At 37.1% G+C, this 18,983-nt stretch overlaps 1 protein-coding gene across 1 annotated transcript in view; it reads right to left on the reverse strand.

The window, feature by feature from the left end:
- Positions 1–18,983, reverse strand: part of wnt8b (wingless-type MMTV integration site family, member 8b) — a 34,126-nt gene that overhangs the window by 7,011 nt on the left and 8,132 nt on the right. Inside the window, exons 4-5 of the mRNA XM_039772615.1 lie at positions 6,877–7,002; positions 6,461–6,603 (exon numbers count right to left, since the gene is read on the reverse strand). Coding sequence (XP_039628549.1) covers positions 6,461–6,603; positions 6,877–7,002 — 269 coding nt within the window. The remainder of the gene's footprint in view (positions 1–6,460; positions 6,604–6,876; positions 7,003–18,983) is intronic.

The following is an 18,983-nucleotide window of genomic DNA, read 5'->3' on the forward strand; positions in this document are numbered from 1 at the left end:
CTTCCAACTGTTAGGGTTATTCTTCCTTTAACAATACTGTCAACCGCTCTCACCTTTTTAAGGACGGTTCAGGCCTCTATGCTCCCATGCAGATACTTGAGGGTCCAGAGAATGTGCAGGAACATAACATTCATGTAATCTCTAGAGCTGCCGTCACTCTTGTTCACACTACATGTTTCTATTTCCACCGTGGTAACTGCTGTGGTCACATTCTTCAGTGATTCCCAATTGTAGAAGTCGAAAAGGCAGACTGTGCTGCACCATCTCTACAGACAGAAGGTCTGGCGCTGATGAATGAGCCCAAACCTAACAGCCTGATTGATCATCAAACAATTGCTTTAATCTTGATCTGCTACCTGCACTCTGGTTTTAATTTCACTATTCTGTTATCTTTCACATCACTGTGTCCATGTCACTATACTACAACCTCATGAGTAACACTAAAAGTAAACATGACAAAGTAACATAACAGTCTATAGTCAATAGCGGTAAAGAAAATAATAAACTTTTTCCCACATCTGAAAGTTTTACTCTCTGGACATATAAACTGTTCATTATTGCTCACTATAGGCTGTTAGACGTATCAACTGAAACAAAAGCAGCCTGGCAGGAGCTTCATTATCAGTTTGAGGCAAGTTATTTTTGAACATAAAAAGTGGCAAAAATGCAGTGCACCAGGCACTTAAATGTTCATCTGTCTACTGATCCTCCTCCAAGCCACCTTAATTCACTTCAGGGTCTCCGGCTGCCACACATTATTCTGCCTGCATTGCTCACAAGATAGATACCAACCCTAAGTGGGTTGCCAATCTACTGCAGAGACAAAGAAAAAAATTACATAAATAGCAAGTTGACAAATGGGGCCATAGACTGAAGTTTCTAGCATTCATGGACTCAACTGGCATCCCAGCTAGTTCTCCTTCCCTAGTTGCAGAAATTGATATGCCTGCCGCTTTTTCCCTTTGATTGAGATTTCAGTCACTGAACACCAGTGTTGTTCCTGAACTAAGGTCCAGTGGAGCCCAGGCCTAACAAATATTGTGTAAACTTAGCTTCTCTCTGTAATTTATCCTTAATATTCAGATGTTTATAACAACCCTCAGCTTTGTATTTTTAAGTAATTGTTCCAGATTTCTATCATATGCTCAATGTAATTACTTGTTTAGAAAAATATTTCTTCTTGTAGTATGAGAAACTGTCTTTGTAGTGGGTGCTGCAAGCCTGTTCATGGCTGACGGACTGGACTAGTCAGCCTTGCAGTGTTCTCTGTACCCTTGGGTGGGTGTGTGTGTGTGCTCATATCCACCCTGCATTTTCCAGTTTAGTAATGAGACTTGAAAGTCGTTTCCCATAATAAAATGAGGATTGCCTGTTATTGTTGTTATTTTTTTCAATTATGTTTACTCTTCTGTTTGAGCTTTTCCCAGTCCAGGCCATGTAGCACAGGACAGAGAAAAGAATCAAAATATTCAGCTACAGTATTTTGAAGAAAAAAAAAGCACAAAGAAGATCTAATTCAGGAATACTTTGTTCACAAGACATTCGTCTGCATCTTGATTTTCATACACCAAGTTTGCCTTTGTATGCACCTTCCGCTTAACTGTACAATGGAAAATAAGCCAGCAATATGATGCTCCTGTTCCAAAGAAGTGCATAAAAAGGTGTAGAAAGAGCAGGGGCCTCATGTATAAACGGTGCGTATGCACGAAAATGTTGCAAAAGAATGTTTCCACGTTCAAATCACGATGTATAAAACCTAAACTTGCCGTAAAGCCACACACATTTCCACGGTAGCTCATAACCTGGCATACGCAAGTTCTGCGCTCAGCTTTGCAGACTGGCGGCACCCAGTGTCAAAGCAGTGCTACTGTTCCTGTGTGGTTACCCTTTCTTTTTTAGATCCACATCCCTGACGCAGCTTTATAAATACACTGAAATTAACCGCATATTGTTTATTAGTTTAATGCATCTGATTATAATTAACTTGTAACAATATAATGGTCCACAGAATGGTCAGACTATTCTAAATACAATAGCTGCTTTAGTGTTGTTACTCTCACTGCACCTTCTTCTTCTTCTTTCAGTTGCTCCCACTAGGGGTTGCCACAGCAGATCATCTTTATCCATATTACTCTCACTGCACCACTCGGAGTATTTATATCACTGTATCTGAGTGGGGAATCACAGCAGCAGCTGATCAGAGAGGGAATTATCAGTATACAGCATCAAGCACATGCTGCCTCAGCCATGCTGTGTATTGAACTGCTCTCACACGGCAAACGCTTCAGAGCCTTTCCTGTACGGACCTCGCGGTTCAGAAACTGCTTCATTCTTAAGAACTCTAAATGCACTCAATCAGCTCCTTGTAGAACTGCTTGTACTTATAAGTACAATTACCTCACTGTAAACCTGCGATACAGTTATAATATTGCACAACCTGAGTCACTTTAAAAAAGCTTGTATTTACATATGATGACAATATAATTCTTGAGGTGAAATGCAGCAAAATATTTTTATTATATTATACAGATAAAACATTAACTTAATTTAAATAGTCTATATTGTTAATAATTAAACATGTGAGGATACGGTGCCGCAGTGCTAGCAAGGCGCTGGCGCTCCGTTCATGGATTGTTCCTACCTTGCGCTGTATTCTTGCTGGTGCTGGCGCAACATTGGAAGGATAGATGGATAGAATAATTAAACATGTACTACGAAGATATTTCAATGTTCCTTAAAAGTTTTGAAGAATTGGCGTTCTAAGCTTTCAGATGACTTAACGTCTATTACAGAGCTGATTGTGTGGCGATTGGGTATTTGGAGAAAGAAAAGTAAGGACAGGAATTGGGGGTTAGTACATTTGAAAGAGACAGTACTGCTGCAATAAATTATTTCATCGAAGGTTGCGAATGGCAAGCATCTTGCGTGAGACATGAACAATCACTTGCCACCATGTCCCCATGTTTAACATGCTTTAACTCCTATCATCATGAAAATGATATCAAGTATACATCTCAGTATTTTAATTTTTCAGAGAGCTATAATATCACGAATGTAATGGATTCTGTGTCATGTCAGAAGAATAGAAAGCCCAGAAGCACGTAGTGATTCACACACACAGAGCACATAGAAGATCAAATACAAAACAAAGCATTTAAAGTGCTACTTCAGTTACGATGGGATTTGAGAAACTAGTAAATTAAACGATTTTAAGATGAAGTTTATGATGTTCTACTTTAATGACAAGATAAAGTACGTGATTAAAGTGAAAATTTAGAGATTAAAGTTGACATTTCATGCTTTTTTCACACTGTGTGCCTTTCTTTTTTTCTCTGTACCCTAGTAAGCTTTCATATGACACTCAGATGATGGGCTACGACTCGCCTTTTCACGGCGACTTTGATATGTGACAACTTTTTTATTTTGGGCACTGTGCAATTTTGTGAACTTGAGCTTTCGAGTTTCTCCGACACACTATGTCACTCAATCAACTTCCTTTTGTTGTTTATACCACTGTTTTAAACCAACAAAGCTGAGCTTAAGGGCTATTTATATTGATTTGCATATTCAAAGAAGCGTAATTCTGGGAGGAGTTGGGGCGGGACAGCAGGCGCATGCACGTGCGTTACTTTTCATGCTGACCAGGATTTATGGAGCGGAAAAACATAGAAGTTGGCAAAAACATAGATTTATGCATCTGAATTATTTGTGCGTAAGTACATTTCCACTTTTGTCCACACGCCATGTTATAAAGTGAATTCTACACACGCTGTTATGGATGATGCCCCACATAGGTATTTATGTATGTATGTACTGTATGTATGCATGCAGAAATCATGTTTCCTATTGTTAGTAAACACCTGGCTACATTGCTTATACCAGACATGCAGTGTGTGTGGCCTGTTTGTCCTTTTTCATCTCAAAACCATTCACTTCTAACTTTGAGGTTTTGACAGAGGAGCTCATAGCCATCAGATTTTCCTGAACATAGTGTGATCACAAAGCCCTCACTTTACTTAATGTTTAAATTACATAAATGGCTGTATTTTGTCCAATGATCATGATGTCAAAGGGTATCACAATGATTTAATGCCAGTCAACAGCATCCTATTGTTTGATTGATTTTTTTGTGAAATGAAAAGTATGTGAACTTGCTTGTTTCTCTAGTCATTAGTAAAACAGGAACAGATCATTAGTTAGGTAAGTTAATGTTTACATTAGAGATGTCTGCAGACATACAGTATAGAAAAATTCTGGCATGGCCCCATCAGAATTTTCATGCCAGCACTACTCAAGGCACAAACAATAATTAGTACCGAGTAACTAGTAGTGATTTCACACTTAAGAAGAAAGCGCAGTCTGCAATGTTGAAGTTGTGTTAATCAGCACAGCCAGCTCAATGTCAGAGTTGCTATAAATACAAGAAACGTGTAGTAAATATAAATATTAAGAGGGCAGCATGGATATGATAGTTTTGAAAATGGGTGGGGTGGATAGAAATGTTAAATAATAAAAACATAAATAGATTTTTAGCTATCTACTCTTTTCACTACAAGTGTGGATGTAATTTTGCATTTCGTGTTATGGCATTGATGGTTTTATTTTTAAAACCCTTAGAAACAAAAAAAATGATCAGAAGCCATGTTAGAATTTTGAAAATGCCAGTATCAGCCACTACACTCTAAAATAAAGATGATCCAATAAACCCTTCAATGCTAAGGTCAGTTTGATCAAGACAACTGCTAGTGAAAGCATGCAGAATTCCTGGAGACCAAAGAAGTGAACATTTGTGATTATAAAACTATTAGTTTAAAGGTGAAATTGAATTGTCATTTTGGTTGAATTTCAGTTCATTCATTAAGCAGTCTTATGTCCTTAGTTCCGTGTTTGATTTACTTGATCCCATTAATTATTGATTAAAGCCGCCACTAAAACAGCGGCCATCAGTGTTATGTTTCTGTATTAAACAAGCGTCTCAGATTAGGTTAATGGTCCTAACTGGCTTAAAAATCTTCAAATGACACAAATTCGGTCCAACTTTTGGAGCTGAAGGAACAGAATTTTATCAGTGTTCCCAATTTAGGAAGCTACTCCTACCTTCACCAGGATTTACGAGAGCTTGTGAGCTGTCCTAATTTGCTAGGAGCTGCTGGAAAATGGTATTCCGGCAGAAATCAGCACATATATTCTGGGTAGACTGTTTTTGAAATGCTGGACATCATTGAACTTGTAACATATCAATTTGACAGATATGGAACAATATTCATAACAATTCTTGTACATGACACTCTATCTATATAAAGAAGGCATAAGATGTCAACCAAAATGGAATTGTTGGCTATGGATACAAACTGTATTGTAGTATTCAGCATATTACCCTGCAGAAAGGCGTGGCTGGATGGGTGAGTGATAGCAAAATGTCAAACTGAACTCTGCATTCCGTGAACTGCTGGAATACCGTATTCGCATTACTTTTTAGGAGCCTGGGAAGGTTCAAGACAGCAGGCAGAGACTTCAGGGGCATTAAATAAATTTAACCTTGCTAAAGATAATTGGGGACCATGAAGAGGGGCACAGCATGTGACTCGAAGACAACCAGGAACACTGGTAGAGTGAACACCACTTTAGTAATGCCACAAGAATAGCTGTGGCTACATTCAGTAACTGTTAATTTACAGGGTATTTCATGTGGCCTAAACAGCAGGAAGGTGATTCTTCTGGAAGTATAGCTGTGAATTATTTATTGTTAAATAAACACATCCATTATTAGGCTCTGTCATTTGATGTGTGTCTTGATCTTCCCATCTCAGTGCTAGTTACAGTGTTATTGTTGGTAAGTGGTCCGGTTCAATGCATGTCTTTGGAGTACTTTCTGAGAGTGGTATAAATCTTTTATATGAACATAATAACATCATTTTGAATATTATAATTATTATTATCTTTGTGGTGAAGCCTTAGTATCAGAAAACTACAAAGCATCATTATGATTTCCAGGGAAATTTCAGAACACCTTCATGAGTGCCATATTGCAGCTCATTGTGCCACAAAATCATGATATCATTCCTTCTCAAGCGTGAACTTCTACTTCTGACTGGGAGTGGGTGCAGGACTACTTCTCGTATCCTGCTCTGGGTTAGGAAAAATTCTTAGCCTTGTCAGATTTTTAGTGCAATTCCTAGGGATTCATTCACAGATGGTTGATAAATACGGGTCTAACCAGTTCATCTATAACTTCATTGGTTTTGTTAGGTCAATCTTAAGGCTTTAAAAGCATCTTTCTTTTTAAGCAAGATCAAAAACTGCTTTAGAGAAATTAATTAAGGACAACATTATTAAACAAAAAGGAGTCATTTAAACCAGAGGGACAGTATCAGCAAATGTGTCTAAAGACTAGGGAAGAATCAGAAAATGAAGCATTACTAGTGTACGTGGGTCTGCAGTGTCAAATGCAGTCACTTACCTTCCTACCAGCCTCATTGTTGTGCAAATTCATAGCAGCTCGTGCATCTTGTCCTGTTTCCAGGGCATCGACAAATTGCTTTGAGATGGCCTCTCCAAAGCCAACGTTGTCACTGCAGCCACCCCAAAGCCAGCCTTGTCCCCCTAAAATGAACGTAGAACATTCGTGAACAGTGTGGGAAGCTAGTGATAGGACAGAAAATGTATTTAGAAATGTATCACAAGCTGATCACACAAAACTTCAAAAAACTTAAAAGATGAAAGTTCTCTTGTACTTTGTCGACATTTAACTCCTGCTTAACAAAACAGCAGTCCATTTAACAAAACCTTGTTTGAATATTTCATCTTTAATTACATGATTGATAAAAAAAATCAGGATAGTGATTTAAAAAGGAAAATAATGCCATGATAACTCACCTAGCTGCCCGTTTCTGGTGTCATCACAGCCACAGTTTTCAAAATCTCCTAAACTGCAGTTTCTAGTCAAAGTGTACATGACCCCCGCAGAACTGATAGCATGGACAAAAGCTGTCTCTCTGTTTGCTAAAATTTAAAAACAACACAAAGGCAAGATAGGGAAAAAAACAGATTCATATTGAACATCCAACATAACCAAATATGGATCCTAATCACATTCTGTTCTAATTCAGCTTTTCACTTAGCAAAAAAACAACCAAGTGTCCATGGTAAGAGCTGTGTTTTGTCCAGACATACACTAAACAAAAGAATTGTCTGCAAATATAATTCCCTGGCTAGTAAAATTCCCTACATAACCTTCCATGTATCCCTTGATCTGCCTTTAACTCGCTAATCATAGAGGCAGAGGAGTTTACAAAAGGCATGGTATTTATATAACCTGAAATTTCCCTTCCGACGGCAAATACTTGTGTGACCGTTTTCAATATACGTGGAGTGGATACTAAGTTGACAGTTGAAGTTAAAATATGTTGAAGTAAATTTTATTGCAAGTCCTTTTTGTTGATAACATTTGCATCTGTTCATCGAGCCTATGGATGTCTAATGGTGTCCTCTCATTGCTGCCTTTTGTTGCAGATGAATGTTAGGCTGATATTTGCTAGGCTGCTTTTATGTCATGTTTACTTCTTAACCTTTTTGTAAGAGAATAAATGTTTCCGGAGTTACTGGTAGCTGACTTTGTATACTTCTACAGTATATTCAACTTTTAAACATCAAGAAATCCTACAGGAAACAACTGAACAATGTAAATGATGACTGTAAGCATGCCAGTGTTCTTTACATTTGGCCTTATAAGCCTTTCTGTATATTTAGCCATTAAACACGAACACAAATGGTATTCATGAATTTGTGAAGTTCTAGATAAACCTTGATGGTTCATCCATTAGAAACATATGTCCATAGCAAAAAGAAAAAAAGATTTTTTCTATTATGTCGTAACCTTACAACTGCCAAAGCACAATTAATAAGATTGCTTTTTCAGAATCTATCTATCTATCTATCTATCTATCTAGAATTCTTGCACTAGGATGACTAATAAAATAATCTTTTTTTCCAAAAAATCAATAATAAAATAATAAAACCTGCTTTCTCCAGTTCAGAGTAATGCGACACAAGGCAAGAACCAGCTTTAGATGGGATTCCATCAACTACACTCATCGGCACTCATTTATATGGGGCCAGCTTAAAATCACCATTTATATCACAAATATATCTTTGAATGTGGGAATAAACAGTGTACCCTAAGAAAACCACCGCAAAAATGTGCAGATCCCACAGAGACATTGATCAGACTCAGAGTCAAACTCCATAACATTGGAGCTGTGTGGCAGCAGCCCAAACCACTGCACCACCATGCCACACTAATACCAAAATAATTAGACAGCTGAGCAGACTGTAGTTATTTATAAACTGCCTTTAAATAAGCATTTTATTACACTTGTTGAAATTGCTGTTAAAATTAGAGGTGATTATTTTTTTTTTTAGCATAACGCAAAAGACTCCAGTCACAAAATATACATTTTTAGCACACAGCCTGTAAATATTGAAGAAACAGTAAAAATATTTCTAAACAGAAGACTTTTTAAAATTCTTGTTTGTTCCTTATCTATACTAATAAGAGGCAAAGCCCTCACTGACTCACTCACTCACTCATCACTAATTCTCCAACTTCCTGTGTAGGTAGAAGGCTGAAATTTGGCAGGCTCATTCCTTACAGCTTACTTACAAAAGTTGGGCAGGTTTCATTTCAAATTCTACGCGTAATGGTCATAACTGGAACCTATTTTTCTCCATATACTGTAATGGACTGTAGCTCGATGGCCGTGGGGGGGGGGCGGAGCTGCGTGTGACATCATCACGCCTCCCACATAATCACGTGAACTGACTGTGAACACAGTACGTAGAAAACAAGGAAGAGCTCCCAAAGAGCGCTGAAGAAAAATGGTGAATACTTTACTCGCGAGATACAAGTTTAATGAGAAGACACGAGGTATAAACGAGACTTTGGATCACTTTGTAACGGAGTTAAAATTGATGTAGCGAGAAACTTTTAAGTGCCGGGTCTTAGCTAACATTAAATAAAGCCGTGGACATCACAACATCACACAAGAGAGCAGCTCACGTGAACTGACTGAACGCAGTACGAGTGATCACTTCCATGCATCAAACCTGTTCAAAAAACGCATTACACAATTGACAAGGTAGGAAATGAATATGCTCCGAGCTGAGCTCCACAGCTAACGCAGTCTTGCGGAAGCAACTTCGTCACGCTGCCACCAAATACTCACAAAAAATCCACAAGTTAATACACACGCTGTCTCTAGAGTTTCTCCACACTTAATGTATTCCTCAAATCCCCATTACACCCTCTGATCTCCCATTTCAATTCAGATGCCTCCAATTTCCAGCAAGGCTCTGCTTAATAAGTCTCAGGGACAGACCCTACAAAAGGTTGCCATTGATTTCAGGCAAGATTGCTTTTCTCCTGGACAACTATACGTTGCATTCTCAAGAGTGAGCTCGTGCATGTTCGTCATATTACAACCAGAGTGCTGAACTGACAACGTAATATATAAAGAGAACTATAATAATCGTAATAAACGAACAATAAAACAGTGGAGAACCCGTGGATTAAATAAAAAGGCAGCTTCCTTGGCAAAGCAAGGAAAAAGGATGGCTTTATATGTTGTTTGTTTATAAAACAGCAGAGAAGCTGTGTAAAGGCTGCTTCACAAAAAACCAGCGGAGCGCCTTATATGAGCAGACAGTCAGCTAAAGAAGGAAATCAATAAATATCTATAATCGTAATAAACAAACAAAAAATAGCGTACAAGCCGCAGATTAAATAAAGGAAATGGGTACCTGAACAGTAAAGTAAGTCTCAAATAGCTACACAATAACTATAAGAATCGTAATAAACGAACAATAAAACAGTACAGAACCGCGAAGCAAGGAGAAACGATGGCCTTATATGGCGTTCGTTTATAAAGCAGCGGAGAAGCTGTGTGAAGGCAGCTACACAAAAAAACATCAGAGCTCCACACTCTGAATGTATTTCTGGCATCACCGTTATACCCTCTGATCTTCCATTTCAATTGAAATGCCTCAAATTTCCAGTAAGGCTCTGCTTCGCGATGACAATTATTAAGTCTCAGGGACACACACTATAAAAGGTTGCCATTGATTTGAGGCAACATTGCTTTCCTCCTGGACAAAACTATACGTTGCATTCTCAAAAGTAATCTCAGTGCACAGCTTGGTCATATTACAACCGGAGTGCTGAACTGACAACGTGGTATGCAAAGAGATCCTTAACAGATAGTTATTGGTATATTTTCCCTCAGTTTAAAAAGGTTTTCGTTTCTTCTTAATAAAAATTTAAAAGCAGTTCTTCGTCGCTGCGAAGCACGGGAATTTTACTATATACAGTATATATATATATATATATATATATATATATATATATATGTATGTATGTATGTATGTATGTATGTATGTATGTATGTATGTATATATATATATATGTATGTATGTATGTATGTATATATATATATGTATGTATGTATGTATATATATATATGTATGTATGTATGTATGTATATGTAGATATGTATATATGTTTATATGTGTGTGTGTGTATGTGTATGTATATATATATATATATATATATATATATATATATATATATATATATATATATATATATATATATATGACAGCAACACTCATAACAGTGACAAAACAATTACATTGACAATCATGTTAACGTTATTTTTAAAATATTTCCTTTTCTTTTTCATAACTTCTTTAACACACTACTTCTCCGCTGCGAAGCGCGGGTATTTTGCTAGTTAAACATAAAATACAGAAATGACAGTTAACAATATTGGGTACCCATAGTGCATCTGTTAATCACTTATAGCCATTTTACAAGACATAAAGAAAGGTAGTGTTTATGTTAGATAGCGATAAGAGACTTACAGTGTCCAGTAGATGCACTACAGCAATTCCCTGAGGCCCTGTTTTAAAGCGTTACCCACTTTCTTTGCGTATTTGAAGCAAGTCCATAGCACTTTTGCTGGAGAGCCGACAATGTAAGGACTCTACTTTATTCCCATTGTTTCTTCAAATTGTATTCCTGTAAACTGTGGAATTACCTTGTGATAGGGTTCTCTGTTATATGAAACAAAGATTTACTGGTTATTAAAATGTTTTAATCATCTACCATGAGATTTCATATTGTCATTCCACTCTTTTAAAGGCTCCAAAAAAAAATTTGGATGTGAGCGCCAGTAGGCTTTGTGCCTTAGAAACCTAGTTACCCAGACTATTCTATAACATTTAATTATTTACAGTTCTGATGCTGATCCTTCTGATCATAGAATAGGTCATTACGATAGCAATTGACAAGAGGAATTCATAATCAATTGCAGAATTACGGTATTTAAGGGTTTCTCTGCAATGCCTCTTTCTCTTGCACAATTTGGCTCAAAATTTAATCAGCACCTTGTCATCTCATAACAGACTTCATTTTTGAGTTTGGTATTTTTCCATCCAGCCATTCAAGGTCTAGACTGTCCTTGAGAAACTGAGACACACAGGTAGACACACACTTATCACCAAGATATCAATGTTTTCGAGATCCATCGAAAACTGTAGATCGAAATTTTTGACGAATCTAAAACTTTCACTCCTCTCCCATAGATGATAGGTTATGGTTGGGGAGGGCACAACGCAAAAAATGGTTCCATAGGAGAAACTTTTTTTTTTTCTCAAATGAACCATCGACAAGAAGATTCCAGAAGCAGCATTTATTTAGATTCATAACAGGCTCCATAAATAGCCTTGACTAGATGATAATACATGTGTGCAAGCAATGCCAATGGGTTCAGAATTTTAAAAGGATTCTTGCTGCATACAGTCACACAGACTGAGCTCTGGTTTTCTTGATCTGTTAGTATCTTTCTAGAGAGGTTATAAATACATTTCTGTTTTGCCCATGTACTAAGAACTTTTTCAAAGCCTAAAGAACCAATTTCATACGAAGAAAACCCTTCCCTGAATCAAATGGTTCTTTTCAAGCAATGGCTCTATGAGACACCACACAACCTAGTAAAGTGCCATTTAGAACCCTTTAAGGTGAGGCATAACAGAAAATAATGTTCTCACCTAAAATGATCAAGACTACACAACAGTAACAAAGTTAACATTTAATATATAGAAGTTTTATAAATACTTCTTAGGTGGCATGGTGGCACAGTGGTGGTGCTGCTGCCTTGTTGTAAGAAGACCAGGGTTTGCGTCTGTCTGGAGTTTTCATGTTCCCCCCTGTGTCTGTTTGGGTTTCTTCTGGGTGCTGTGGTTTCCTCCCACTGTTTAAAAACATGCTGGTTAGGTGAAGTAGAGATGCTGTATCGGCCCTAGTGTGGCCTTGTTGTGTGGGTGAGTGTTTGCTCTGTGATGGACTGGCACCTGCCTTGTGCCCTGTGCTGGCTGGGACAGGCTCTGGATTAAGCAGGTTGCAAAATGACATGAAAAAAGTACTTTTCGAAAACATTTGTGGGGGCTGAAGTGTGTGTGTGTGTGTAGTCATTGCCTTTTTGATTGTTACAATACCCTAGTTAAAGCGTTATAGCAGAGCATAAAGATCAAAAGACTTCCAAACAAAAATCCATAAATCCAAAATAATACATTTAATTTTAAATTAAAACAAGCATACACTGTATAAAGTATTGAATTATGATTCTTAAAGTGCTATACAGAAAAGGAAAACTTTTTAAAGTTTTTTTTTTATTCAGTATACATAAAACAATATAAAAGTGTAGTTAGTAATTAAGTAATTATACAAAAGTTAAGGTAATGTTTTTATTTAGTCATGTTTACATAAGAAAACATAAAAATTCTCAGCTGCATTCAAAACTACTAGGAACAGCAAGGTTAAAAGTTACACAAAAATTCTGAAATATTCACATAATTTGAAAACAGCACTTGATAACTATTTCTAATGGATTAACAGTAGATTTTTAATTAGGCAGTTCCGCAGTGCATATTGTATGGCGAACTCTACAGATCCGTAACTTTTGTATTGCTCCTTATATTTCTTAGCAGAAGGTAAATGGCGCTGAGAACAAAGGGATTTCTGGAGTGGTTTGTGCAGATTTAAGTGATTGGGTTTACTGAAAGATAACTTCTGAATGTAATGGGTGCCTGTCATCAAATGATATGATTTCCAGGTTCTTTCACATTGCCCTCTGACACACATTTAATAAATCGTCCACATCGGCTCCAACAATTTTGGTTGTATGTTTGGTAAACCACCATTTTTTTTTTTATTTTGATTTGTCAGTCCACTAAACCTGGCAATGAAACTGAAAGTGGATTGGACAGATTGGATCACACTTTGATAATTCTTGAAAATAAAAATAAATTTTACCCAAATTATTTATTTGGAATTTGTATACTTTTACATATTTACACTAACTTTCATCAATAAGGAGCATTTAAGTCAGTAAGTACAAGTGAGTCAAGTCCTTAGGGACAGAGAGATTCAAACAATGTATAAACTTTAGAAAGGATTAAACCAACATTTTTTGGGCAATTCTTTTTTAACTTCCAGATGAAACACAATATTCACTGAAAAGATAGATGCTCAGTAATTTGTATATTGTATAAAATCGAATGGCTATAACTTTAGGGATGGCATGTTGGTATAGTGGTTTAGCACGCTGCTACACAGCCTTAGAGTCCTGGGTGTAAATCCTAGCCTAGTCAACTATCTATGTTGAGTTTGCTCCTTCTACCTGTGACCATGGAACTGTTTCTCTGGGTGCTCTGATTTTTTTTTTTTAGCCATATCTTATGGCATATGTGTTAACTGGCGACTCAGACTTGAAACATACCAGTTAATGGTTTAACTTGACTCATTTCCTAACACAGTTATCTATTTGTTGGGTTGTCACTGCCTGACCTTGCACACTCATGCATCATCTTGGTGTGGGTTTTTGCCTTGCAATTGAATTGCAGCCCATTAAAATGACATGAATAAGATAGATGAGCCTATTGGACTAAATGGCCTGTTCTTGCAAAAACTGTTCCAATATTTCAATTTCATTTGATTCTAAATTAGAAGTGTATTTAAAAATTGGCCTTCTAAACATTTTGAAGAACACCCAGAGTAGAAATATTATGTTTAAACTGCTAATAATATTTTAACAAATTAAAACCTCATCCTTCTGGATTGTGCCTGGTGCTGCTTGGATAGAATCCTTTAATCCTATAATTGGATTGGATGTAAAAATGGATATTTTTAAAGTTAAGAAATTGTTTACATTTTTAAATGCATTTTTGATATATAATGAATTTCATTTATGTAAAATGTAATTACTCCTTTAAACATGGCATAGGGGCGTCCTACAATGACACACATTATCTATATACATGATGTGTGCTTACCTTAAAGGCACATATGCATTATAACACTTCTTTGGGTTGCATTATCAGGCAAACTTAGATTGTGGAGCTGAAAGATCTACGAAGCTGTAAATGATTTGCTGGTATTTTAAGTTTGTGGTATAAATGGGATGGTGGTTTGACTGAAAACCACTCATTCTATTTGATTAAAACCTTAATCTCATAAAGACTACTTCTTCTCCCTTTCAGCTTTTAGCATTGTTGGAGTAATCATGTGTTAATTAAGAGACAGTAGTAGAGCGATACAGAACATCAGCTGAATAACACTGGACGCTTTAAAATTGTACTATCAGACACATCACACTTTATATGCATTCTTCTTCTTATCTAAACAGAATAGAGGAATTCTTATGCATGAGACTAAATAAGTGAATTTATTAATTAAAGAAAGTTTCACTGTTGTAGTCTCCTGATGATATTGGGTTTGATTTTTACCAAACTGATAAGTTTATTCATTCTTTAGTGCTACATGATCCAATAAATAAAAACTACACAGAAGGCACACAAAATTAAAATATAAGTCTATAAAATATATACATATTAAAATGTCTACATTTAAATTATAATTAACATTAAAATGACAGAAAAGATAGCCAAAAGCTTTTGCTGTACAATCTAATGACTACTGCTAATATAGACCACCAGTTGCACTTCCTCAAACACGTGCTGCTGAGAGTCATGTAGACAGGTGGGTGCTATTGATGCTGCAGCATTAGGCCCATTCCTGAAATAGACCCAGATGAAAACAGACGAGAATTTTCCGGAAGCTGAACAGTTTTCCTTTGCTATTTTAATCTCAAAATAATTCTTAGAATGAAATTTGGAGTCCGACTTTCGGACGCCTAGACACAGCGTTACTTATTATACAGTTACTGTTGTTCTTTGCGCTGTGACGTAACTATAACATCGTTGTGTTTATTGTTAACCGAAGATTTCATGTTAATGCTATCAATTTTACATTAAACAGTTTACTTAGTAATTTAGCTGCATTTTTTGCAATATCTTGGGGATTCTTTCCACTTTATTATTGTTCGGTAAGTGCCACGTAGTAAATTTTTCACCTTGAAAGTTAGTTGTACAGTAAAAATCGATGGCTATTTAAATGGTTATCTGTAAAGGTAAAACTAAAAGCTGGCCCGCGCGCCCGGCATGGATGTTTAGAATTTGTAAAATCCTCAACAGGATTCTGGTCTATTATGAAATTTAAATCGTGGACAAATTTTTACCCTCAAGAGCCTGAACTGAGTCACTTTGACCCAATGTCTCTGCAAATTCATTTTTTCTTACTCTGTTTCGTAAGAGAATTGCAAAATTTTGTGTATTTCATTGTTAGATTTTCTGCATTAAGTGCACTTTTCAGACTATTTCTTTTGAACATTGATGTTACATAGTTTTATGTTAATCTCGAGTTGTTACGATACTACGTCGTTATTATTATTCATATTCAATAAAGGCTGGCTGGTTGCATCGCAAGCAATTAAAGCTTCTTGGTCGGTCTGAGTGCACATGTACGGTGAGTGTCGAATGCACATGCACCAATGCCGAGAAAAAACAGGCCTTTTTTGCACTGCAGCATCAGGCCCAATTTCATCTTAATCCGGCCCTGCATGTAAAGGGCCAACAACCTGATCAATGTCTTATATCCATCTGCTTAAAATGATTGAATAATTTAGAGGGCAGCTAAAGCAAATATAATGTTATAAGTTGCTGATTGAAGTCTGAGTGCACTTCACTTAGTATTTAGCTGTATTTACATTTAGGAGCATTTCATAATCATATTAAACCCTTCCTGGTGATAGGACATAGTAGGCTCAATTACATCTGTCATTTTTTATCATCAGTAATGTGATAAAGCAGTAACTACATCCATGTCTTTGTCAATATCCTTGGGCAAAATAAAACTTGAATGTATATTTATAAAGTTTGTTTACCCACTTCCTGCACCTTTACTTTTCATTACAGAATGTTGAGAAGACAAATGTTATCCTGCTAGTAGGAGGCTCTAAGTAAATTCCACATGTGGATGGGACGGGCTGTTTATTGCATGGCACCTGCACTTAAACTTGACCCATTTAAAGTTGCCACTTGAGCTCACAGCATGACTTTGGACTGTGAGACTCACAGGCTGTCAGGATAGATGAAGAACAAAGGAAAACATTGCTGACTTAGCCTATACAGAGCATTCATTCAGTTTATTAGGTGAATGTTTCTATGTCATTAATTCATTATTAAAATACTTAAGTGGGAGCCTTGTCGATGGGTTAACTGACAGCTGTAAATTGACCCACTATAACTATGTGTGTGATTGACTGTACCCTTCAGTGGGTTGGCATCCCATCCAATAATGGCTCCTTCCTTGTCCTCGATGATGCCAAAATAGATCATACCTCTCCTGTTACACTGACCAGAAGCAAATGGACGTAGAGGGCTGATAGGAATTTACATTTGTAAGCAGATTGGTTTGTTATTTAAGCAATGACTTGCTTACCTGGTTATTGCTGCTGCAACCTCATTAAAAAGCTTTTAATAATATACACATTGACTTTTATGTTTTTTTAAGACATCTGGAAAATGGGAAAAAAAAAACAATCCTCCATCACTCCTGAGGTTTTTCCCTAAAGAAGGATAACTGAGCATGCGCTCAGTAGTTCATTATTGTACCAAGGACCCAGCATTTTTGATTTAATAAAAGTATATAAGTTGCTTTGGAAATGCATTGTGTAGGTTCACAACTTTTTGTAAGGCTATCTTTAAGTACAAGTTTATTAACATTTGTCCAGAAAGAATGAAATTCTCAACTTGCACATCCCCTGAGACTAGCAAAACGTGTACAATACCAATAACTGACAAAAAGGACAATAAAGAATACATTATGTAATGCAACATATATTTATATAAATAAACAATCATGCACTTGTCAGTATGAGTGGCTTTTAAGTAACATCGTGACCTGTGGATCTGCGGTGGGCTGGCACCCTGCCTGGGATTTGTTTCCTACCATGCGCCCTGTGTTGGCTGGGATTTGCTCCAGCACACCCCCGTGACCCTGTGTTAGGAAACGACGGGTTGAATGATGGATGGATGGATGACCTGTGGATATAAAGTACAGTGGTACCTCGGTATACGTCTGCTTTGGAATAAGTCCAACTTGGTATACGTCCTGTTTGGACACGAAGAATTTTGCTTGGTAAACGACCTTTGTTTGGAATACGACTCGCGTGCTATAACACCGAGTGCTACCCTTGTTTACCTCTCTCGAGACAAAGCCACGACTGCCCACGAGCATCGGTGCGGCAGTTGCTAGCATTCAGTGAACAACCCACGCTGTAACTCTCTGTGAATTTTCACGTGTGTGGTATAGCGGGTGCACAGCTCCTGTCAAAGGCCAGTTTTAAAATAAATAATCCCCACGCTCGTGGCTTGGTGAGGGGGCGTGGTGGTTATGTGGTGGAAGCGGCTCTCAGGGCGATTCGCAATGTGGGCGTTTCTCACCTAAGTGCACAGGTGAGAGACCATCCACATTCGTGATTGTTCCTGGGGCTGCTTATCTTGATAAATAGAAGCGCGAGTCGGCTAGAAGGGGAGGAAAAAGAAAGAATGGATGGGAGGTTGAGAGAGAGAGAGAGAGAGAGAGAGAACATATGAAGTAGCTGAAGTAGGCAGAGTTAAGGTCAGCTGCAAGTAGGGCGACTCCCCTGTTGAGAAGCAGGGTGCCCGCCAGGTAAAAAGGCACCGGGCTGCTTTGTTAGTTTTTTTTAATATATAAAGAATGCTTCCTGCTGTATTTTAACCTCGTTGTTTTTAAGAAGACTTTTTTCTATTGTTTTTAACCTCCACGTTTCACTTCTGATTTTATGGATTATTTATTGGAACTGTTTGCTGAGAACGACGGTATCTACGATTGTGAAAAACAAAGACGTTATTAAAAAGTAAAGCGAGGTTAAATTTTCACTTATTTCATGTAATTGCTTTTGTATTTATGTATTTTAGTATTAAGCAGTGTTTAAATTATTGTATAATATGCCAATAACAATAGGATTTTTTTTCATTGGAACGGATTAATCATTTTCCCATTATTTCTTATGGAAGAAATTAGTTTGGTATACGTCCTGTTTGGTACAAGTCAAAGGATCTGAAACGGATTAAGGACGTATACCGAGGTACCACTGTACTCCTAAATCTAGGGATACAAATGCTAAATATCCTTTACCATTTGCAAAAACAGTTGAGGGTGTGAAAAAGTGATACTGTTTGCCTTTCTAAGGCACTGTAATATTTATATGTGCTGAATAGAAGGGAACAGTGTGGCAGTAATATTTTCACCACTCTGTTTTGATCCTTAACTTCGCAGGTACAAGAATCTAATGTCAAAGTGAGTACAGACTCCACTGTGCTGCTGTGGAGTTTGGCGAGCAAAGATGTGGCCATCGAAAGGAAGCAAAGTCATGAGAGAAGCTTTCATGACCACAACCAAAATGTGCTTTGCCTGTGAAAGGTTGTCAGTGATTGTGACTTTTCAAAATTTTAAGTGGCTTACCCCTCTTCAGTCCCTCTCCTATATACATAGGATTGTGTCT

This window comes from Polypterus senegalus, chromosome 1 (assembly GCF_016835505.1).
Source record: "Polypterus senegalus isolate Bchr_013 chromosome 1, ASM1683550v1, whole genome shotgun sequence".
Taxonomy (NCBI): Eukaryota; Metazoa; Chordata; class Cladistia; order Polypteriformes; family Polypteridae; genus Polypterus; species Polypterus senegalus.